The sequence below is a fragment of the Tachypleus tridentatus genome, chromosome 12 (assembly GCF_004210375.1).
Source record: "Tachypleus tridentatus isolate NWPU-2018 chromosome 12, ASM421037v1, whole genome shotgun sequence".
Lineage (NCBI taxonomy): Eukaryota > Metazoa > Arthropoda > Merostomata > Xiphosura > Limulidae > Tachypleus > Tachypleus tridentatus.
This window is the reverse complement of record NC_134836.1, coordinates 47,176,310-47,201,694: the sequence shown is the minus strand read 5'-3', so window position 1 is coordinate 47,201,694 and position 25,385 is coordinate 47,176,310. Positions and strand designations below refer to the sequence as shown.

General features: G+C 30.8%; 1 protein-coding gene and 2 long non-coding RNA genes across 3 annotated transcripts; 1 reads left to right on the top strand and 2 right to left on the bottom strand.

Annotated features, from left to right (window-relative positions):
- Positions 1-320: 320 nt before the first annotated feature.
- On the bottom strand, positions 321-2,136 carry LOC143235025 (uncharacterized). The gene is made up of 3 exons (XR_013018894.1): positions 1,752-2,136; positions 1,090-1,231; positions 321-533 (listed from the first exon to the last, which is right to left on the bottom strand). It is a non-coding gene; the product is annotated as an uncharacterized LOC143235025 (long non-coding RNA).
- A 7,151-nt stretch (positions 2,137-9,287) lies between these two features.
- On the bottom strand, positions 9,288-12,191 carry LOC143233209 (insulin-like growth factor-binding protein 7). The gene is made up of 3 exons (XM_076469182.1): positions 11,852-12,191; positions 10,756-10,897; positions 9,288-9,619 (listed from the first exon to the last, which is right to left on the bottom strand). Exons 1-3 carry the CDS (start codon positions 11,896-11,898, stop codon positions 9,602-9,604), a joined length of 207 nt encoding a protein of 68 aa, XP_076325297.1. The 5' UTR covers positions 11,899-12,191; the 3' UTR covers positions 9,288-9,601.
- Positions 12,192-20,388: 8,197 nt separating this feature from the next.
- Positions 20,389-23,247, top strand: LOC143233208 (uncharacterized). Its single transcript, XR_013018028.1, has 3 exons — positions 20,389-20,697; positions 21,654-21,795; positions 22,920-23,247. It is a non-coding gene; the product is annotated as an uncharacterized LOC143233208 (long non-coding RNA).
- The last annotated feature ends 2,138 nt before the right edge of the window (positions 23,248-25,385 follow it).

The following is a 25,385-nucleotide window of genomic DNA, read 5'->3' as shown; positions in this document are numbered from 1 at the left end:
GTAACCTTTCTAAAAACTGTACATTATTTCGTTTCATTTTTAACATGGACATTGCATAATTTACTTATCATCTTCAATTTACATTCTTTAACGATTGTAATAACAAATGTGAGAAAGTTAAAATGTACCTGAAAGAAAGTGACGTTCAAAATACAGTTCATTATACATAATTTTAGTTTAAAGACGAATTGATGTAATCTACAAATTCAAGTTAATGAAAAAACGAACGTTTCAGAAAAAAATGTTCATGAATATTGAAAGAGGACATGTAAGTTTGCTGCGTGGAAAGTTATTTGATTTTCAAATAATAACGACAAATATATAGAATCATTCAGTATATTTATTTTTGCACTTCTTTTTAATTAAAGTCAAATCGAATTTGATACATGTCAAAAACTGTGAACTATTTGAAAATTTATTTCTTCATTCACTTTCATTCTGTATTGTGAATCAACTCACCAGGAATAAAACTTCGTTATGAAACCAGTGTGCTCTTAAAAATTCAGAATAATTTATTTACCCCACCACATGATCTGAAAGTAGAAAATAAAATATTAGATCAAAATCAGCATTTTGAGAAACACAAATTGTAAAGTATAGTTACATGTTACTCTTTGTAACTAGATCGTAACATTCACATGTATATTATTATTATTATATATATATGTATATACACAGAGCAAAATGCAAGAGCTATGTATTCTCAGTAACACAAATAGTGGATCTGTTTTTTTTTAATGCAGTTATTAAAATAAGTAAATACAAGCTCTCTCTCTATTTAACTTATATTCTCAAGTTACGTTTACTTAAAGAATTATGTCCACTATGTGAAGTACTAAATAAATACTTAAGTTAATAGTAACACGTATGTGGCTATCCTTTCTTCAATTTAATGTATTTGTTACAGCTGCAGGTAAAAACGAAAGCCACTGGTCCCTGGACACTTTGTTCCTACTGGTTCTATCGTTGAAACGCGATGGTAGAAATGGAGAATTGTCGAACGACTTGTAATTTCATTAAGTGAAAAAATTTCTTGTGCTTAATGAAATAATGTAGTAGTAAAATATATAATATGAAACATATTCTTACCTTCTTACAAACAGGACAACAACCACATTCATCCAAAGTAACTTGACCACTTGGACAGGTCGTTGGAGGAATGTAAAGACAGGACCTTGCTGCACAATTTCCACAAGGGGTCGGAAAGTACTGTAGACATTCAGTTGTCCATCTGTATAAAGCAAAATCGCTTTTAACATTCACACACTGAGCAAAGCATCATTAAAATAATCAAAGTGAAACTAGAAACTTGAATAATTGCTTACATGATCAATCTGGTTACACACTACAGTATTTATAATGAATTATTTGATTTATTGTAGCTTTATTTCTCAAACAGTTGTACTTAAATTTTATTTAAAGTCCATACACGTATAACTTCACTTGTTTATAAAATATGCAGTCTAAAGATTCTGAATGGTTTGCTGTTTCAATAAATCAAATCTGTTTTAAAATTTCATCTAATTATATTTTGTTTTAATTATTGTGGTATAATAAGCGTTTAAAACAATATAATATATTAAAAACACATAAACAATACCGAATTTTTAAAATCTCTATGTAAAGTCTGGCTTTCAAATTAAAATCACGTGATGGATATAATTTATATTTAAGGATTTTTCAAAAGGTTGTTAAGTAATCTGTAAAGTAATCTGATGTTTAAAATAATACAGGCCCTCACAACTACTTACATGGTCAACGATATAGAGAATGCCAAGAAAAAGATGACTGCACAAAACTTCATTTTGTGATCTCGTAACTACTTAAGAAATTCTTGTCAGAATAGGCGTTTCTTGAGATTTTTTTTAGTACAGAATTTATAATTATTCTACAATGTGGTGAATCATTCTACGAAGTAAACGTTTGATCATAAAAAAACAATAGTTTTGAAATAAAAAATTAGTAGTTTTAACGAATTGTTAGCACACTTTTGTGTTATGATGTGAGTTAATTAACGCCAGACCGTTCGCTGCTGACTGAACTTTTATAAATAAGCATAAACACGTCCATTCCTGGAAGGGAGGCAGAAACAAGTATCCTTATCTATAACTTGAACAATGAAGGTCAACTGGTGAGACATGACCTTCCTACAACCGATAGTAGAATTATTAGTTGATACTACAGTGTATCTTCAATAGTCATACTTGGTGTTTCTATTTTTATTAATTTTATGTTATTGAAGCCTTTCATAGATTTTTCGCAGTAAATGAATTAATGGTATTCATTGCATGAAAACCAAAATTTGTTCATCTACACATGCAGAATATTATGGCATTTTCCCACCTGGTGGCGAGTTAAAGTAAATCTATGTTTAACTAAACGCGTTTATTAAAACATAAACGCTCCTTAAACAAATTGTATGCAGTATTACTATATCATTTGAATTGACAATTGAATAATAGGTTTTTTTGTAATAAAGTTACTAAAAGTATCCATCTTTTTTGTTTACAAGAGGTGACAAAAGAGAATAATTTTATCAGCCAATTGATAAGCTATTTTTTCAACGAAAGAGAAATAGCAGAACTTAATTCATACAGCTGAAAGAGGAAACATTTTTGGTGCCTTACTTCGATCCCCAAATTACAAGGCCTAACTACAAAGCCATGCCAGAAAACATCTGAATGCAATATTTCTCGAAAATTAACATTTAAAGATTATCATATTTACTTTTACGTTAATTAATTTTATTCATTGATTGGCTTTATGGTTTCGTGTTACAGTAAACAGTTTAAGTAAGTAACGTTTATTTATTAAAAAGCGATTATAGTTAGATTATTAAATGACGTATTTACAATAACACTTTAATATACGAGGGCTGTTCAAAAAATACGCGGACTGACGTCATAAAACAAAATCTACTTTATTTAGAAGTTACAGGTCTGGGACCCCTTCAAAGTACTCTCCTCCCCAATGCACACACATATCCCAACGGTGTTTCCACTTGTTGAAACAGTCCTGGTACGCTTCTTTTGTAATGTCCTCCAGCTCCTTCGTCGCATTTGCCTTAATCTCGGGAATCGTCTCAAATCTTCTTCCTTTCAAGGTTCTTTTGAGTTTGGGGAACAAGAAAAATCTCAAGGAGCAAGGTCAGGTGAGTAGGGGGGGTGGGGAAGAACAGTAATCGAGTGTTTGGCCAAAAACTCACGAGTTCTGAGGCACAAATTTCGCAGCAACGCAGTACATCTTCAAATTTTCGGTCAAAATCTCGTAACAAGATCCAACTGATATCCCACACTCTTTAGCAAGCTCCCTGACAGTCAGATGTCGATTTGCCCGCACCAGGGTGTTGATTTTGTCGACGTGTGGATCGTCAGTTGACGTGGAAGGACGTCCAGGATGCTCATCAACTTCAATGGATTGTCGACCATCCTTAAAACGTTCATGCCACTTGAAACATGCCGTACGCTTCATAGCAACATCACCGTAAGCAGTGTTAAGCATAGCAAAAGTTTCAGTCGCAGACTTTTCAAGTTTAACACAAAATTTCACAGCAAGTCGTTGCTCCTTTAGGTCATTCATTCTGAAATCCGCCAAACGAAAAAAATCGCACTTCACTTAAAACCGCGTAGCTGATACACAAATGAAGATATTTGCAATCGGGAAATAGCATCGTAATCAGCTGATCTGTGCAAACCTAGTGACACCAAGCGGATTCCCCTGGAACCAACTGGAGCCGCTTAATTCAAACAGTCCGCGTATTTTTTAACAGACCTCGTATATTGGTGTGTCTAATAGTATACTCGTAATCCGAGGTTCGCAAGTTCGAATCCCCGTCGCACCAAACATGCTCGCCCTTTCAGCCGTTGGGCGTTATAATGATACGGTGAATCCCACTCTTCGTTCGTAGCCCAACAGTTGGCGGTGGGTGGTGATGACTAGCTGCCTTCCCTCTTGTCTTACACTGCCAAATTAGGGACAGCTAGCATAGATAGCCCTCGAGTAGCTTTGCGCGAAATTCAAAACAAACAAACTGATAGTATGGTAACAGATAAATTACTCTATTTTGCAAGTAGATAACATTCATGTAATTTAGCAGTCGACATTTTTGAAGTTATCTTGTAAGGTATTTTATAGGTTAAAAGTCGCGTTCCGATTTCAAATATTTCTTAAATCTACAGACATAAAACCTTTGTTAAAAAAATACATACATTTGAATTGGTAGTTATTTAAAGACGATAGCCTGTTCAATGAGCAGTTAACATGTTTAATCTGGTAATATAACTCAGTATTTAATTGTGTTCTTTGATATCCAGTATTTTAATGTTTAAAATAACAGTGTTTTTGTTTAACATTAACATTAAAAATAAACTAAATTGATTTCGAAATTACATTTATATTTTTTTATTCTGAAGAATCTTACACATGAGCATTTCTTGCACCTTTATTTTACTTGGATCTTAAAGAATGTTATTGAACATGAAGCTACACAATGGACTTTACGTGCAGCACCAAACAAGGTATTGAAAACCGATGTTCAGCGTTATAAACCCTTAGAATTACCGCTGCGTCATGAAGTCACTTTGAAATAAAATGAACTAGAAATTATAGGGTAATTCTGTTTAACTTACTGTAGAAATATTTACTTGTCTCACGAGATATAAACTGTTCATTTTTAAAACCTTTTAAAAATACAAAGAACAATGGATTTTAATTTAAGTCTCTTTACATTACTTGGAGCTAACAGTTTAACTGATATGATGCTGTAGCGTTATACAACCTGCCATGTCTAGGTTTGCTCTACAAATGTATAAAAATCAGATGAATGTTGACACTTTCTTTTTTAAAGTAGTTTTTAGAAAAAGCATCACACGAAAAAAAGGTAATGACAAGCTTTAGTTTTCTGGTCCTCCACATCTAAAAAGATTTCACTTAAGAAAAGTGTTAGACTCCCGCTAGTATAGCGGTAAGTCTGCGGATTCACAACACTAAAATCAGGGTTTTGAATCCACTCGGTGGACTCAGCAGATAGCCCGATGTGGCTTTGTTATAAGTAAACACACACAACCAGTTAGTGAGAAATTTATTTCATTGAACTTAAAACACAGCATTTTCAAACAGATTTTTTAATGATATAGATGAACAATCAGATTGTTCTAGAATATCCCAAAAGCTTCAGGTCTATTGTTTAGCTCACTTTTAAAAACAAAACAAGCTAATACGGAAGTAAGTGACGATTTCTGTATCACGTTTGTTTTCTAAAGAAAAGATTTAGGTTTTTTACGTTTCCTATGATTGACATGGTCGCACAATATTTTTTGTATTGACTGGTTTCGACTATACAACTTACAATACACTCTATCCCACATTAGCAAATCTGAAAGAAAATGGAAAGTTATGTCAGAGCTACAAAGAATTAAATTGAAAAATAAAATCTTGTAGGTATATCGATTTAAATATATATGTCGCTAGTGCCTAAGAAACAGATATAATCAAGGAGTGTTCATCCCTTTCAAGACAGTTGCTAGATCTCACTACCCGGAAGAAAAAATAATAATTTCATTAACTTCACTTTGAAAGATCGCTGGAAAGAAAGCCTCGAGAGAAAAACCGACAACAGACACCAATGTATGAATATTACAAGAATCAACGGCTGATGTGGAACTTAGGGTCCTTCAGGGTGGCGTAGGATCCGTAGTTCCTTCTTTCTTGCCACCTTCTTGGAAGTAGCCTTCTTAGGGGTGGCTTTGGCCTTCTTGGGGGCTTTTGATTTACTGGCTACAGATTTCTTTGGTGGTTAGGCCACTTTCTTGATTTTCGTTTTTCCCTTGGGTTTTCTAGTGTTTGCTTTCTTCTCAGCTGCTTCCATGGGTTTGCTCGAGGTTTTACTTTTCTTTGCGGTTTTTTTTCTTTCTTCTAAGGTTTTTTTCACCACCTTCTCTTTGCTCTTTTAAGCACTCAGCGCCCTTAGCTCCTTTTCATAAGTCTGTGTGAGAATACCACTACTCATTGCTGACCGAACATACTTCTTGATAAAGAGATTCATCCGCTCATCGTCGAGGTTAAAGTTGGCAGCAATGTACTTTTTGATAACCGGAGAGAAAAATCTCCGCGTTCTTTGTGAAAAGTGATTACCATTTCTGATACCTTAGAACGTACGGGTGCCGTCCTCGGGTTTTTCCCTTTTTGAATAAAATTCCCCAGGTCCGCATCGTTTAAAATAACAATTTACTGGTACAATTTATACGATAAAAAATTTCGTCCTTGTGATCTTTTCAATGGTCTTCCAAGATTATAAACAACTCTTAGAAAGACACTCGCTAGATTACACAGTTTATGAATTCGCTTGTTATATATAATACTCTTATAGAGTTGATTTTTTGAAAGGAACTATTTCATGAAGGTAAAAATACTACATTTTTAACGTAACGTATAAAGTAACAGTATGTCAGTAAACCATCGTTCTTAGCAAGTTACATCTTGTACGGAAGTGTATCTTGTATAGCTTGTTTGTTTGTTTTTTGAATTTCGCACAAAGCAACTCGAGGGCTATCTGTGCTAGTCGTTCATAATTTAGCAGTGTAAGACTAGAGGGAAGGCAGCTAGTCATCACCACGCACCGCCAACTCTTGGGCTACTCTTTTACCAAAGAATAGTGGGATTTATCGTAACATTATAATGCCCCCACGGCTGAAAGAGCGAGCATGTTTGGTGCAGCCGAGATTTGAACTCGCGACCCTGGGATTAAGAGTCGAACGCCTTAACCCACCTGGCCATGCCGGGCCGTCTTGTTTAGCTACTTACAAGTTTAAAAGCAGTATATATTAATCGCTAAACAATGATTGCTGTTAAAACTGTAAATAAGTATTATTCTAACGTAAGTTAAAATATTGCATTCTTCGCCACAAAAATAAGAATTTGTTTACTGAGGTCACACAAAAAGTGAATAAGAAAACGTAAAGCTTTGTAGTTGTACAATATACATGTTGGCACGATATTCAACGATAACAGTGTATAATCTGCAGACGTGTTTGTGTATCATACTGTTGAAACGATAGTGGCAGGCATGTGGGCCTCGTACCTTGGACGGATTATTGAAAATATCAGAGAAGAGACAAGACTGCTGTAGACAAGACATCCTTATAGTGAAACGTTTTGCAATGAAACCACTCTGTTGGACTGGAGTCAAAATTTACGGTTTTGAGACAGATCATTACACGATGTAGCGACATGGACTGTGGTAATATGTGGGGCACCATTAACATTTCAGTATAATGTACTTTCTGTACGAAATATTTCGAGAATTGCCTTGTTTTTATCTACGTTTTTAAAAGCAAAACATAAGCTGATTTTACCCCTCGTTGGTGTGCATAACTAACGCTTTCTCAAATTCAGGTAATTTATGAAATGTGAACCTCATCTATGATCCATGTTTTTTAGTGTAGGTAAATAATATATAGTGTTTTTAACATATGTTATGGGGTAATTGTGTATCAGGAAAAATAGTGTTCACAGTGAAAAGAATGGTGCTTGTAGAAAGAAGACCGTTGCTAAATCACTTTAAAAAATAATTATATGTTTATCGACATAAGCCATTATAAATACAATATATTTGAAACCATGTTCAAGGAGGGCTGAAAGGTTACCTGCATTTATATTCAAGTTTAATATAATTATTGGTTTAATTAATCTTTTAAATAATGTAGGAAAAACTTGAACGGGTTATTTGTTAATAAGAATTTCATATCTGATTATCACATATCGACCTCTGTATAATTTATTTAATGTTTGATAAATACTTCTGGGGTATTAAAAAGTGGTGTCTAGTTTAACTGTTTTTTGGTGAAACTTACTTTAAATAGTTACTGAGCTTCGTTAAGATAAATATTTTCCTTGAAGAGAACCCAATAAATTACTTCATTTATACGTTTTAAAAGTTTGCATTTTTAACTTTAAGTTCATAGAGTAATTTTTCTTTTCATAAAATTATTACATACGTTAGAATTAAAATTTATACACACTAATTCATAATTTTTAGCAACCTCAAGTTTTTAATTTGGGTATTTTTTTATTAAATACGAGTACTCAGGAATATTTTGTTTTTTAAAAACTTAATGTCAGATTCAGAGTGAGTTTGACTGTAAACCATCTTAGACTGCAAAAAAATTCTAAATTATTGTGCGTTTTGAAATAAACATTGAAATCATCTTATTTACTAGTATTAGGTTATTGGTACGTTTCAGACGGAAGAGAGAGATTAATGAGAAATGTTAGTTACATACTAGAGAATGTTTTGTACATAAGTAATAAAAATTGTTTTCTGTTTAGCCGTGGCTCATTGAACGGCTCTGACTTTTTCCTATTTTGTGTGTGTTTGTGTTCTTTCAAGGACAACTTTTATCTCTCATATCTCTGTCATCTTTTGATTGAGTCAAGAAATAATTTTAGTTTTTGACTAACGATGTCAAACTCTTTAGGTTCATTATTTAAATGTCCAAGGTCTTCAAAGATTAATTTAATATAATCCTACCTAAAATAGTTACAAGTGTCGTGACTATTGAAGATTTTTCCTTCCTTCTGTACACAAGAGATAATAAGATAAATAAGCTTTTGGAAAATTTCATTGTTAGTTTGATTTTCAAAGAATATTTTGCTTTTGTTGATAAAGTCTCCAAATTCTTGTTCTTCTCTTGGATGGATTTTGTAAAGAGAATATATTGATAAAATGTCTTAATAGAGAAATAAGAGTACAATATATGAAATAAAACAAATATATTAGTATTTCAACCACATTAGCAATTGAATATTAAACGTCACCCAAACAGGTATTACTATATGTTTGACATAAGTAAAATATTAAATAATAAGACTTTGACTTCATTCGTAGCAGAATTGAAAGGTCTGTCAGAAACAGAAACAATTGTTTTGTCTGTAGCTATCAAACTCCATTTTTTTAAAATCTATAATTTTCTTTTTATATATAACATGAACATTGCACACTTCAGTTATCTTCAATGTACATACTCATTAATCATTGATAAATACAAATGTTTCGTCCAATTAACCTTTATTCTGAAGAATGAGATAAAACGTACATAATAAGAAGTTACATTCAAAGTATAATTTACAATTTATGACTTTTGTTCAAAGAAATGTTGATATAATTTAGAATATTAAACTTAAAATGTTTGAGTCTTTAGATAAATCATTCATTGAAATTAAAAGAGGCGCGGAAGCTTGTGATGTGGAACGTTATTTGAACTTTAAACAGACGAATGTAAACAACAGCATCCAGTGTAATTATGTATGTTTATTTGCAATTAACTACAAAGATACATAATAGGATATCAGTGCTCTACACACCATGGTATCGAAACCCGGTTTCTAGATGTATGAGTCCCCAGACATGCCGATGGGCTAGAAGGGAGGTATTTAAACTGATATTTTTAATAAATGTAGGTCAGAAAGGATTCGGTACAATTAAAGAATCTAAACTATTTTGAAATTCGTAATTCTTGTTTACTTTCATTTTATATTGTGAATCTTTTTATAAGTATTACATACATTGTGAACAAACCAATGTGCTTTTGAAAATTCAAAAGGTCTATCCACCCCATCGGTCCTGAAAATAAAAATAAAACACTTTGAGAACACAAACTATAAATTCTAGTTATATTATATTTTTGGTATTAGATTAAAATTGTTATAATAATAAATAAACAGAGGGAGAACAAAAAACTGATTCTCCAACAAAAACGTTGTTAATTTGTTATATTTTTTATTAGATAACAGAAAAATATGTAAAACTACCTGTTTTTAGAACGTACTCGGAGATATCTGCTCACATATGATTTAAAATCCTAATTTTAACAGTAGATTTCACAAATAACTGAACTTTTTATGACACAATTATATTTTCTTATTAAAAGTGCGCTACACCTGCTGCAGTGTCTTTGACGTTCTTATTCCAATTAGACTATAAAATGATAAAACAAATTTCTCTACAGTTGTGAAATCCTTTAAAAGATGTATTCAAAATAATAGAACTGATGACATAGACTGTCAAGATTAATCACCTAAAATTAATTCCATTAAGATTTATGGGCTCAGTTAAGCCGATTGAAGAAAGATCGCAAACGAAACATGGAATATGATATTTTTGAAGCACTCAAAGAAAGATGACAGTTAATATATCGGGAATATTTGTACAAACGCATTGGAAGTATGGCAATTTGAGTGAAGTACAGTTATTTATAAAATACAGTAACAAAATTATGATATGAGATCACATTTGTACAGATCTCGTCAAGTACGTTCTGAAATCGTACAGTTTTACAGAGGTATTATAAAATAACAACATTTTCAAGGGGAGCCACATTTTTGTCCACTTTCTGTATATGTTACAAAATGCACTAGTTAAATACTCTAAGAAACAAAAGAAATGCATCATTTTTAGAAGTCTCATTAATGATATATTTTTAAATGTTATTAGTAAATAAATACATGTATTTCATTACATATTCTAAATACATAAGTAACTGTACAATAATTTAATTATACTTTGTTCATTAAGCAACGATCATTATGTTTAAACACACTGGACAAGAACTTAACTTTATAGCCAGTTTTGTCTTCTAAATTTAGTAACGAAAATGAAGATATTTCGAATGTCTTGCAGTTTCGGACAGAGACAAATTACTTTAAATTTATATGAGTAATACTAATCGAATAAATATTACAAACAAATATTCATCATACCTTCTTACACACAGTACAACAGCCACATTTATCTCTGGTAGTTTTACCACCTGGGCAGGATGATGGAGGAACATAAGGACAAAACGTTGCTGCACAATTTCCACAACCAATCGGAAATGGTGGCCAACATTCAATTGACCATCTATTCGAAAATAAAAATGCTTTTAACTTTCAAATGCTGAACAACAATTACAATTATTACAGTTAATCCTCCGCTCGGCACCCAGGAGGTTAGGGATTCAACTCATATTCTGAGGGTGACTGCTTCGACTCCTCGCTACCCCAACACGCTCGTTTCTTTTTGCAGTTGATGTTATATTGTGACGGGTTAAACCCACTATTCTTTGGTAAAAGAGTGTACTTATTTAGCGTTGGGGTTGAGTGATAATGATTAGCTGCTTTCCTTTTGCGAAACATACAAAATTATCCAATAATACTAGAATTGGTTGCTTTTTCAAATTACTTGTAATATTATTTAAAATTAAAGTACTTTCTTTTATCGTTGTTTATTTATATAAAGATTTTGAGTACTTTACTATCACTAAGAATTAAATGTATTCGTTGGGAAAAGAGTAGACTTATCTTTGGGGGGTGAGAGATTATGATTAGTTGCCTTACTTTCAGTCTTACACTGTTAAATTAAGAACGGCTAGCGCAGATAGCTCTTGTGTAGCTTCGCGTGAAATTCCAAACAAACAAAATAAACCCAATACTATTTGAATCTGTTGCTATTTCCACTTATTTGCAATATTCTCTAAAACTAAAGTACCTTCTCTTAACGTTGTTTATTTATAAATAATTTGACTACTTTGCCATCACTAAAAATTAAATCTGGTTTGATATTATATATATTTTGAAATATCCTAAGCAATGTGATAAAATAACATTTATGAGAACTAAAGAAACTACAAAATATAAATACGATATTGTGTTTCTGAAATCACTATAAAAAGTCTTGATTCAAAACTAAAGTTTCAATATGTAAACCATTATTATTTTAAAAGTTTCTTCAAAAATCTATCAAACACACGGTTATTTATGTTGAGTTTACAAAATAATACATACTCCACATCTAGCTGTATTGAATTTTACTTACAAAGTCATAAAGAACACCAAAACCACAAGAAATCCACAAAACTTCATTTTCTTGTCTCGAAATTACTAAAAACTTTCTGTCAAAAGTGACGTTTGTTCAGAATGTGTTAAAATACAGAATTTATAGTTTTTTTACGATGTGGTAAGCCTGACAAGAATCACAAGTATGATCAGAAATAAGATGCGTTCTGAATAACAAGGTTACAAGCATTAACAAATTGATATCATAAAGCTTTAGTTTTATAGTATTCATTGAACCAATACAACTCTGTTTTATGAGTTAGCAGGTCTTTCAACAGTCTTATAAACTACTTTCAAAAAAAAGTAACAGTTATTTTGCTTGTGTCATTCTACATTCTTGCTTCATATTGCAACATACATGGTAAACACTCCTTGGACCGGATTACAAACACGTGCAGTTTCTGGAAGTGAAAAAAATACAACCTGTTGCACAATCAAGAACAAAACCATTTTACGTTTAATCTGGGTGATATGCAACAATTCATGGAAATATTACACGGCTTATGAATAACATATAGTATATAATAATACTTGATATTTCGAAACACGTTATTGTCATCTCATTAAATCTGTTTGTGATTTTTTATTCGTCTTTTATACTAGGAATAATTGAAAATCTGCAAATAAACATGGTGTAGGTTAAACATAAAGTGGTATAGCATCAACTGGTAGCGATAGCATGATTGTTTGTTTTTTAATTTCGCACAAAGCTACTCGAGGGCTATCTGTGCTAGCCGTCCCAAATTTAGCAATGTAAGACTTGAGGGAAGGCAGCTAGTCATCAGAACCCACCGCCAACTCTTGCGCTACTCTTTTACCAACGAATAGTGGGATTGACCGTTACTTTATAACGCTGGGAGGGCGAGCATGTTTGGCGCGACGGGGATGTGAACTCGCGCCCCTCAGATGGTGAATCGCACGCCTTAACACGCTTGGCCATGCCGAGCCCCGATAGTAGAACAATTGTAAGTTTATTTAAACATATACAAATGAACATGCTATAACCATAATGATTTTTACAAACCATAAGCCAAACACATTAACATGAAATAAGATACCTTGCATAATTAAAAAAAAAAAGATTCAAGGTTACAAGCTACAACATGAGATTATAAAATGCATCCTAGGTTTTGGAGGTGACTGCAGAAATAGAACCTATTTTACGATTGGGATACACCGTCCATCAATATTAACCTTCAATTCGCTAAAGTCATATAAGAATATTAGAAATTACGAGAAAGAGATGTGGGTGCTCAAGTACACAACGTCCCACATTTATATCACCTTTCACTGCCTGCAGAGAGTTGTGGGAATGTGACTGCTCTCCTAAGTTAAATAAGAAAAATATAAAAAAATGAAAATAATTATAACAATTTTATTGCTGCTAATGTAATAAAATGTAACAGAAAATAATATTTTTCATGTCCTATTTTGAATATTTTCCTATTACTTATATTAATTCATTTTGTAAAATAAAAAATATAATTGATTTACTGACATTTACTAAACATAATATGGAATATGTGGGTCAAACTCCAAACCCATTACATATACGTATAAATTTACATAAATTTCAAGTTAAAAACAAGTTAATCAATTCTATAGAACTGGAACATTTCAGGATTCATCTTTTTACCTCTGTTAAGACAATTATATGAGAAATATTTAGTGAAGACACCAATAAACGTCAATGACAAACTTTTTATTTTAAAACTAAAAACATTACATTCTTATTGATTAAACAAAGATTTCAATTGTTTTACTGCTTAGAATTTGAAAAATGATTATCATATTACAATTTTTCTTTACACATAAATTTATTCACAAAAATAAAAACTGGAAGTAAAGGAAATAATAAAGTAAAATAGATTATTTTTTCAGAATTGTGTAGATATTTAGATAATAGATTTGATACAACATTCGTATTTGTAAAGTATTTTTAAAAAAGATTTATGAACTTAATCTTTCCAAAATAAAAGTATTAATTAAAGTAATAAATAGATATATTTTTCATGCAAAATACTTACTTGAAGACATTGTAAAATATCGATTAAAAGATAATTATGTTTCAAGTCTTGAAAAAAAATAGAAAATTAAACCTTCATATTTGATAATTAATTTTAGACATAAAATATTCAAGATTACAGATTTCTAAAATTATTCATTAATTACAGAAAATAATAAAAAAGTAACTGAATACAGAATAGCCACAAAATTTAATAAAAACAATATTTTAAAATCTCAACAAAAATAATGACAAACATATTTTAAAACTTAATAATATTACAGCTTATTAACCTAAAAGGTTTTTAGAATATATATTATATTCACTTAAGAAATTAAAATAAAATTACCCGATATAAATTAAAAATATAACATATAGATTTATCATTTAATTAGATAAAAATAAGATTAAAGAACAGCAAGAGAAATATGTTATAATTCCTCTTGATAAAATTAACTGTAATATTGGTATAAATAGCAAAACATTCTATGCAGTAAGTATGATAAAATAAATTAATAATACACAACTTGTCAACCAATCGAAATATACAGTAATTAATAATTTCCTTAAAGTTTGTTATAAACTTTCTTCTGAACATAATTCTTATGTAGGTTTACTGTTTCTTTATACTATTCCAATTTTCATAAATCTCCAATTCAATTTATGTTTATTTCCAATTTAATAAAAACAATTATAAAACTACCGACAGTACAATTAAATAAGTTACTTAGTATTTTTCAATAAACAGGTTTTTAAAAAAGTAACAGGACTTTCAATAAGAGCTAACTATTCAACTTGTGTAGCAAATTTATATTTATATTACTATGAAAATATATTATTGAAAACTATAGAAATGCAGATATTTTTACTTTAACTTACAGATATATTGATGATTTAATCAGAAGATATAATTCTGATATATATTATGTTATTAACACCATTTATCCAGAAGAATAAGAAAGTATAACACTTAAATTTCCATACAAATTTACATTTTTTAGATTTAAAAGTTAAAGTAATTGATAAAAAGTATATCATTATAATAATTTTGATAACAGAAAACATTTTGATTTTTCCCTCCTTAAGTAATAATGTGTCATAACCATTTATTTTAAGCATTATAAATTTCCAGTTATTCAGATATTGTAAAATTGGTGATAAATTACAATATTTTATAAATAATGTTGATTTACAGATACGAAAATTAATACTTTTAATAAATAAATTTTAGATAAAATTATTAAATTATTCTGTAATAAATACAAGAAATGTATAAAATAAATAGAAAGAAAGTAAAGTTACAGAAATTCTACTAAAATTATTTTATTTAAAAATAACCAGCTGATGGTAACTTACTTTCATTTTTCTCTTTTATCTTGGTTGAGAAGTCAACTTCCCACAACTATCTGCAGTCAGTGAAGGGTAATAAAGATGTGGGACGTTGTATGCTTGAGTACCCACATCTCGCTCTGCGAATTTCGTATGTGAGAGAAGCAAATTCGACGCTGAGACTAATAGACGATGTATTCCCATCAGAATGTGGCTACTACTTCGAGGTCACCTCCAAAATCTATGATACATTTTATAATCCCACGATGTAACTTGTACCCTTGAATCCTTTTTTTTAAATATGCAGCGTATTATATTTGATGTCAGTAAGTTTTGCTTTATGTTTTGAAAAAATTATGGTCATAATATAATTAATCATAAGTTGGTATTTGCTGTTTTCAGCGCTGTCCTTCCTCATGACTTCTTTATTCATTTAACTTCGGTTTGGTTTGGTTTTTGGAATTTCACACAAAGCTACTCGAGGGCTATCTGTGCTAGCCGTCCCTAATTTAGCAGTGTAAGACTAGAGGGAAGGCAGTTAGTCATCACCACCCACCGCCAACCATTGGGCTACTCTTTTACCAACGAATAGTGGGATTGACCGTCACATTATAACGCCCCTACGGCTGGGAGAGCGACCATGTTTGGCGAGACTCGGGCGTCATTTAACTTCATTTAGATATAATTATTTAATTTCACACGTATATCATAAAGTAGAGCTATTATATGATCTCTTTGTTTTGTCTTTGTTTATGACGAAGGTACTAATATTATATTCCACTGCTTTTCATTCCGAACTTTAGGTTAAGGGAAAGAGAAACAGTCATCAATACATTCTGCCTATCCATGCGCTACTCTTTTTCAAAGAACAATGTATTGTTTGAGTACAAAATATACATTTTTTGGAAAGTATTTTAAGTAATTAACGATTTTCTTATGAAGATACTAGATTTAGCTAACCAAATGGTTAGTAGTAAATATTCAAAAATGTGTTTAACAGTCAGAATGTGACACATACTTTTACAATCAATTTTTTATTAATTATTTAAAATGATTCTCAAATGAAAATGCAAAAAATTAGCCATTTGAAGAAGATGAAAAGATTGTTTGTATGTTTGTTTTTGCATTTCGGGCAACAATACACGAGGGTTATTTACGCTAGCTGTCCATAATTTTGTAGTGTAAAACTAGAGGGAAGATAGAAAGTACCAATGACATTACCTCTTTTACGTTTATGTATTTTGAAGCAAGGATACAAATATGCAGGTGAATGGTACTTTAGTTGAATGATCGAAATCAAAAAGTGTCACTTTAAATTTAGAATCCTTCCCTAAAACGATATATATATTAATAAATTAAGAATATAGTTACAACAAATAAGAAACAAACAGGCCAAACCATGTTAAAACAATAGAAACCAACAACATGGAGTGATCGAGAAATCGTAATTGGAAGAATGGGACCATCAGCGATGAAAATCATAAAAGAAATTAATACGGAACATTATTCAATCAAATGATTGATGTTCAGTATCATTACGGTGAGATACCTAAAAGGTAACGTCTTGAAAATAAAGATAAAATATAATAATATGACATTCGAAGAAAACTGGATTTCAGGAGGTGGATTTGGAATCAAATTATTTAATGCTATGGTGATTTCGCTGCTATCAGATAAGTTAGGTTTTGTATCTGTAACAAAGCCTCCAAAATCTAAGTAAGCTTGAAGGAAACACCAACAGATAAATCTGTTTGTGTGGAGATAAGGAGAAAGTGTTTCGGATTAGGTTAAGATTACATAATTAGCAGTTTTTTATATTCCCAATTGTTTAGTTACCTGGTATGAAAAACCTCAAGCCATGTTGTTTGTTTTTTGCGAATACAATTTCACTTTAAGTATATTCTATCTATGTAATTTTTACAATCCCTGTTATCATTTTGTAAATTAACAATTGCTAATGCACTTGTAATAATATATCTAACTTTAATTAACAATGCTGCTTTTGATAAAAAACCTTTTCGACTTTTAAAAAAAAATTAATCTCAACAGACATGACGTATTCTTTCAAAACATGCTACGACTTTTAAATTGATTTCACTCTGGGTTCGCGGAATTACCTATTTTCCTGTTGAACTGAAATTATGTATTTTCTTTATGATGTTATAGTATTTCTTTGAGTTTGAATAAGAACAGAATACATAAAAGAAAAGCAGTAAACACTACACAATACTGTTGAACTAAAATTGAAACATCTATCTGGAACAAAAGAAAAATTAACTTTTCTGGCAATTTATGCCTTCGAACGTAACGAAAACGTCATTGTTTACCCTCTTTCAAATATCAATAAATTAGGTTTTATATGTTACACAAACGTCCTATAATTAATTATTGTCTTTAAAGCACATCATTATTAATCATTTTGAATATAAATGTTTCATTCGATTAAGTGTTATTCTCATTAAAAAACTTAAAAAAGTGTATAAAAAGTTAGTTCAAAGTTCAATTTCTTGTGTATAAAATTCATCAGATTTATTGATGTAAGCTACAATATTTAAGTTAAAAAGTTTTGTAAGCTTAGATAAATCGTGTACAAAAATTGAAAGGACTAGTAAACTTGCTATGTGTAAAATTTCCTATTTTTCAAAATATAAATAAAATGTGAAAAAAACATCCAGCATCTTTTTTTTTTTGTATTTTGTAATTTATACAGATGAGAGAAATTTCACAATAAGAAAAAAAATATTTTTAAATTCGTAAAGTAAATTTGTTCTCTTATATTTTATATTTTGTATCTTCTTATAAAGAAAAAAGATTTCGAAAATAAAAAAGAGTGATTTTGAAACTTCAGATGGCTTATCCAAATCATTCACTTCCTCCCTGAAAGAAAGAATAAAGTATTATTTTGATTTCAACTATTTTGAAACAAACAATTATTCATAGTGAAACTGTAATTTTCGTAGTAAGCTATGAACTCTTGTATTATACCTTTATTATATACATACACACACATTACAAAATAGTTGAGCCTTTCAAAGTAAGAAACAAGAAAAACATTTTTACAGCTCTTTATTAATCAATTAAATTTTGGTTTTTCTTGTTGTTCTTAAAATAAAACCAATAAATCTACTTAACTTTATATATTTAAGTTATCTTTATGTTAAGAAATATGTATAATTAAGGAAAAATTCTCAATAAATGTCGTTATTAATACACGTATATTTGAAGCTAGTTTTGTTTCAAAATTTACCGTTTTTGTTCAGAAACAAATATTGAATATTAAAAGCATTTACTATGAATTCTACAACTAGTGAGAAAATTGAGGATCATTAAATATTCTATAACTTTTAATTTTATATGATTAACTAATATTAATTAAATAAGTCTTACGAGATAAAATATCATACATACTCACATACTTCACAACAGTCGCCTTCATCCAAAGTAATTCAGCAACCTGGACAAAATAGAGGTTCTTGAACGCACAAGATTATTATACATATTTCACAATCATTCCAACATTGTAGTAGATATTCGATTGTTCAACTAAAACAAAAACATAACTTTTAAACTTTACATTTAACAAAAATTGTTGACACAAACAACCTACAACGAGAATTTTAAGGAATGCTTACATATTTAACGTAGTTATAGAATACAAGCTCTCTCTCTTGTTGTTTGGGTATATGCACTGCTGGCCAAAATCTTAAGGCCAATGAACATAAAAAAAACTATGCATTTTGCGTTGTTAGACTCAACCATATATTTGAGAAGACGTTCGAAAGATTAAAATAAAAATAGAGAAAAAAAGGTTTTAGCATTTAATAAGGAAATGTAAACACTATTAAATTAGCCTAAATACTAGCTGGTCAATAATCTAAGCCCATACCAAAAATAAGCCCTAAACACGGTAGGAAACGCCCAACAAGAGGTCTTAGTAGTGAGTTGCACGGGCGTCATTGCGAATAACTTCAAACATTCGCTTTGACATGGTCGATATAATATTTGTTCCTAATATAAGTAGTAGGAAAATATTCAAAATAGGACATGAAAAATATTATTTGCTGTTACATTTTATTACATTAGCAGCAATAAAACTGTTATAATTATTTTCATTTTTTTTATATTTTTCTTATTTAACTTAGGAGAGCAGTCACCTTTCCACAACTCTCTGCAGGCAGTGAAAGGTGATATAAATGTGGGACGTTGTGTACTTGAGCACCCACATCTCTTTCTCGTAATTTCTAATATTCTTATATGACTTTAGCGAATTGAAGGTTAATATTGATGGACGGTGTATCCCAATCGTAATATAGGTTCTATTTCTGCAGTCACCTCCAAAACCTAGGATGCATTTTATAATCTCATGTTGTAGCTTGTAACCTTGAATCTTTTTTTTTTTTTTTAAATTACGCAAGGTATTTTATTTCATGTTAATGTGTTTGGCTTATGGTTTGTAAAAATCATTATGCTTATAGCATGTTCATTTGTATATGTTTAAATAAACTTACAATTGTTATACTATCGGAGCTCGGCATGGCCAAGCGTGTTAAGGCGAGCGATTCGCCATCTGAGGGGCGTGAGTTCGCATCCCCGTCGCGCCAAACATGCTCGCCCTCCCAGCGTTATAAAGTAACGGTCAATCCCACTATTCGTTGGTAAAAGAGTAGCGCAAGAGTTGGCGGTGGGTTGTGATGACTAGCTGCCTTCCCTCAAGTCTTACATTGCTAAATTTGGGACGGCTAGCACAGATAGCCCTCGAGTAGCTTTGTGCGAAATTCAAAAACAAACAATCATGCTATCGCTACCAGTTGATGCTATACCACTTTATGTTTAACCTACACCATGTTTATTTGCAGATTTTCAATTATTACTAGTATAAAAGACGAATAAAAAATCACAAACAGATTTAATGAGATGACAATAACGTGTTTCGAAATATCAATTATTATTATATACTATATGTTATTCATAAGCCGTGTAATATTTCCATGAATTGTTGCATATCAACCAGATTAAACTTAAAATGGTTTTGTCCTTGATTGTGCAACAGGTTGTATTTTTTCACTTCCAGAAACTGCACGTGTTTGTAATCCGGTCCAAGGAGTGTTTACCATAAATGTTGCAACATGAAGCAAGAATGTAGAACAACACAAGCAAAATAACTGTTACTTTTTTTTTAAAATAGTTTATAAGACTGTTGAAAGACCTGCTAACTCATAAAACAGAGTTGTATTGGTTCAATGAATACTATAAAACTAAAGCTTTATGATATCAATTTGTTAATGGTAGTTACCTAGTTATTCAAAACGCATCTTATTTCTAATCAAACTTGTGCTTCTTGACAGGCTTACCACATCGTAAAAAAACTATAAATTCTGTATTTTAACACATTCTGAACAAACGTCACTTTTGACAGAAAGTTTTTAGTAATTTCGAGAGAAGAAAATGAAGTTTTGTGGATTTCTTGTGGTTTTGGTGTTCTTTATGACTTTGTAAGTAAAATTCAATACAACTAGATGTGGAGTATGTATTATTTTGTAAACTCAACATAAATAACCGCGTGTTTGATAGATTTTTGAAGAAACTGTTAAAATAATAATGGTTTACATATTGTAACTTTAGTTTTGAATCAAGACTTTTTATAGTGATTTCAGAAACACAATATCGTATTTATATTTTGTAGTTTCTTTAGTTCTCATAAATGTTATTTTATCATATTGCTTAGGATATTTCAAAATATATATAATACCAAACCAGATTTAATTTTTAGTGATGGCAAAGTAGTCAAATTATTTATAAATGAACAACGTTAAGAGAAGGTACTTTAGTTTTAGAGAATATTGCAAATAAGTGGAAATAGCAACAGATTCAAATAGTATTGGGTTTATTTTGTTTGTTTGGAATTTCACGCGAAGCTACACAAGAGCTATCTGCGCTAGCCGTCCTTAATTTAACAGTGTAAGACTGAAAGTAAGGCAACTAATCATAATCTCTCACCCCCCAAAGATAAGTCTACTCTTTTCCCAACGAATACATTTAATTCTTAGTGATAGTAAAGTACTCAAAATCTTTATATAAATAAACAACGATAAAATAAAGTACTTCAATTTTAAATAATATTATAAGTAATTTTAAAGAGCAACCAATTCTAGCATTATTGGATAATTTTGTATGCTTCACAAAAGGAAAGCAGCTAATCATTATCACTCAACCCCAACGCTAACTAAGTATACTCTTTTACCAACAAATAATGGGTTTAACCCGTCACAATATAACATCAACTGCTAAAAGGAACGAGCATGTTTGGAGTAGCGATGAGAAAAAACAAGTCACCCTCAGAATATGAGTTGAATCCCTAACCTCCTGGGTGCCGAGCGGAGGATTAACTGTAATAATTATAATTGTTATTCAGCATTTGAAAGTTAAAAACATTTTTTTTTTCGAATAGATAGTCAATTGAATGTCGACCACCATTTCCGATTGGTTGTGGAATTTGTGCAGCAAGGTTATGTCCTTTTGTTCTTCCATCATCCTGTCCAGGTGGTTAAACTACTTTGGATAGATGTGGCTGTTGCAGAGTTTGTAGAAGGGTACGAATATATTTTGTAATATTTATTCGATTAATATTACTTGTATAAATTAAAGTAATCTGTCACTGTCTGAAATTGTAAGACGTTCAAAATATCTTTATTTTCATTACTGAATTTAAAGGACAAAAACAGTTAAGTTCTTGTCCAACGTATTTACACACAATGATCGTCGCTTAATGAACAAAGTATAATTAAATTATTGAACAGTTACGTATGTATTTAGAATATGTAATGAAATACATGTATTTATTTACTAATAACATTTAAAAATATATCATTAATGAGACTTCTAAAAATGATGCATTTCTTTTGTTTCTTAGCGTATTTAACTAGTGTATTTTGTAACATATACAGTAAGTGGACAAAAATGTGGCTCCCCTTGAAAATGTTGTTATTTTATAATACCTCTGTAAAACTGTACGATTTCAGAACGTACTTGACGAGATCTGTACAAATGTGATCTCATATCATAATTTTGTTACTGTATTTTATAAATAACTGTACTTCACTCAAATTGCCATACTTCCAATGCGTTTGTACAAATATTCCCGATATATTAACTGTCATCTTTCTTTGAGTGCTTCAAAAATATCATATTCCATGTTTCGTTTGCGATCTTTCTTCAATCGGCTTAACTGAGCCCATAAATATTTAATGGAATTAATTTTAGATGATTAATCTTGACAGTCTATGTCATCAGTTCTATTATTTTGAATACATCTTTTAAAGGATTTCACAACTGTAGAGAAATTTGTTTTATCATTTTATAGTCTAATTGGAATAAGAACGTCAAAGACACTGCAGCAGGTGTAGCGCACTTTTAATAAGAAAATATAATTGTGTCATAAAAAGTTCAGTTATTTGTGAAATCTACTGTTAAAATTAGGATTTGAAATCATATGTGAGCAGATCTCTCCGAGTACGTTCTAAAAACAGGTAGTTTTACATATTTTTCTGTTATCTAATAAAAAATATAACAAATTAACAACGTTTTTGTTGGAGGATCACTTTTTTGTTCTCCCTCTGTTTATTTATTATTATAACAATTTTAATCTTATACCAAAAATAAAATATAACTAGAATTTATAGTTTGTGTTCTCAAAGTGTTTTATTTTTATTTTCAGGGCCGATGGGGTGAATAGACCTTTTGAATTTTCAAAAGCACATTGGTTTGTTCACAATGTATGTAATACTTATAATAAGATTCACAATATAAAATGAAAGTAAACAAAAATTATGAATTTCAAAATAGTGTAGATTCTTTAATTGTACCGAATCCTTTCTGACCTACATTAATTAAAAAATACTAACATTATGCTCCCTACTAGCACAGCGACATGTGTCTGGAGACACATACAACTAGATACCAGGTTTCGATACCATGGTGGGTAGAGCACTGATATCCTATTATGTATCTTTGTACTTAATTGCAAATAAACATACATAATTACACTGGATGCTGTTGTTTACATTCGTCTGTTTAAAGTTCAAATACCTTTCCACATCACAAGCTTCCGCGCCTCTTTTAATTTCAATGAATGATTTTTCTAAAGACTCAAACATTTTAAGTTTAATATTCTAAATTATATCAACATTTCTTTGAACAAAAGTCATAAATTGTAAATTATACTTTGAATGTAACTTCCTATTATGTACGTTTTATCTCATTCTTCAGAATAAAGGTTAATTGGACGAAACATTTGTATTTATCAATGATTAATGAGTATGTACATTGAAGATAACTGAAGTGTGCAATGTTCGTGTTATATATAAAAAGAAAATTATAGATTTAAAAAAAATGGAGTTTGATAGCTACAGACAAAACAATTATTTCTGTTTCTGACAGACCTTTCAATTCTGCTACGAATGAAGTCAAAGTCTTATTATTTAATATTTTACTTATGTCAAACATATAGTAATACCTGTTTGGGTGACGTTTAATATTCAATTGATAATGTGGTTGAAATACTAATGTATTTGTTTTATTTCATATATTGTACTCTTATTTCTCTATTAAGACATTTTATCAATATATTCTCTTTACAAAATCCATCCAAGAGAAGAACAAGAATTTGGAGACTTTATCAACAAAAGCAAAATGTTCTTGGAAAATTAAACTAACAATGAAATTTTCCAAAAGTTTATTTATCTTATTATCTCTTGTGTACAGAAAGAAGGAAAAATCTTCAATAGTCACGACACTATTTTAGGTAGGATTATATTAAATTAATCTTTGAAGACCTTGGACATTTAAATAATGAACCTAAAGAGTTTGACATTGTTAGTCAAAAACTAAAATTATTTCTTGACTCAATCAAAAGATGACAGAGATATGAGAGATAAAAGTTGTCCTTGAAAGAACACAAACACACACAAAATAGTAAAAAGTCAGAGCCGTTCAATGAGCCACGGCTAAACAGAAAACAATTTTTATTACTTATGTACAAAACATTCTCTAGTATGTAACTAACATTTCTCATTAATCTCTCTCTTCCGTCTGAAACGTACCAATAACCTAATACTAGTAAATTAGATGATTTCAATGTTTGTTTCAAAACGCACAATAATTTAGAACTTTTTTGCAGTCTAAGATGGTTTACAGTCAAACTCACTCTGAATCTGACATTAAGTTTTTAAAAAACAAATATTCCTGAGTACTCGTATTTAATAAAAAAATACCCAAATTAAAAACTTGAGGTTGCTAAAAATTATGAATTAGTGTGTATAACTTTTAATTCTAACGTATGTAATAATTTTATGAAAAGAAAATTTGATCGAGTGAGCATAGTTTTGCGACTGTGTTTACTTGGTTTCTTAATGTGTTAAGTTTCTGTTTGAGTTTCATGTGTTGAGCAATAAAGAACTTAGATTCCAGTGTGGATGATTTTCTGTGGACTTCTGTTTTGAATTGTTTCTGTTCTAGTTATCTCGAGGGTGATAATTGCTATTCGGTTAGTTTTTTCGTGCTCACATGTGAACTAAATGTTGGGATGTACCGAGTTAACGTGATTGAAAAACTAAACGTGTGTTATATAGATTTGAATCCAGCATGTAAGGCTGAATTGATTGCTTAAAACTCAATATATGCCATGAAAAATATTGGGTATAGCTGGTGACATGGGATTCCTCACATTTATGACATTTATTTGAATGTAGTTTTGGTTATTGAACATAAAGCTAGTTTTAGTTAGTTTAGTTATCACCATTAGATTCCATCAAAGAACATAGGGCCGCAATCGCTTGCATATTCTTCAACAGGTATTTACGTGAGTAAGTTGTTCGCCCGCTGCACCGAGCCGTCTCTAATTTAGCAGTGTAAGACTAGAGGGAAGGCAGCTAATTATCACCACCCACCGCCCACTCTTGGGCTACTCTTTCACCAACAAATAGTGGGATTGACCATCACATTATACGCCCCCACGGCTGGGAGGGCGAGCATTTTTAGCGCGACGCCAGTGCGAACCCGCGAACCTCCGATTACGAGTCGCCCGCCTTACGCGCTTGGCCATGCCACACCCAAAGCTAGTTTTGGTGGTAGTGAATTCTATAATGGTTACTAATTGGTTCCTATTAATGTGTATCAATGGCTT

Coding starts and splice junctions, on each gene's coding strand:
- LOC143233209 (XM_076469182.1), bottom strand. CDS start 11,898: ATGAAGTTTTGTGGATTTCTTGTGGTTTTGGTGTTCTTTATGACTTT. Junction 10,898..11,851: donor TTGGTGTTCTTTATGACTTT/GTAAGTAAAATT, acceptor ATTTTCGAATAG/ATGGTCAATTGAATGTTGGC.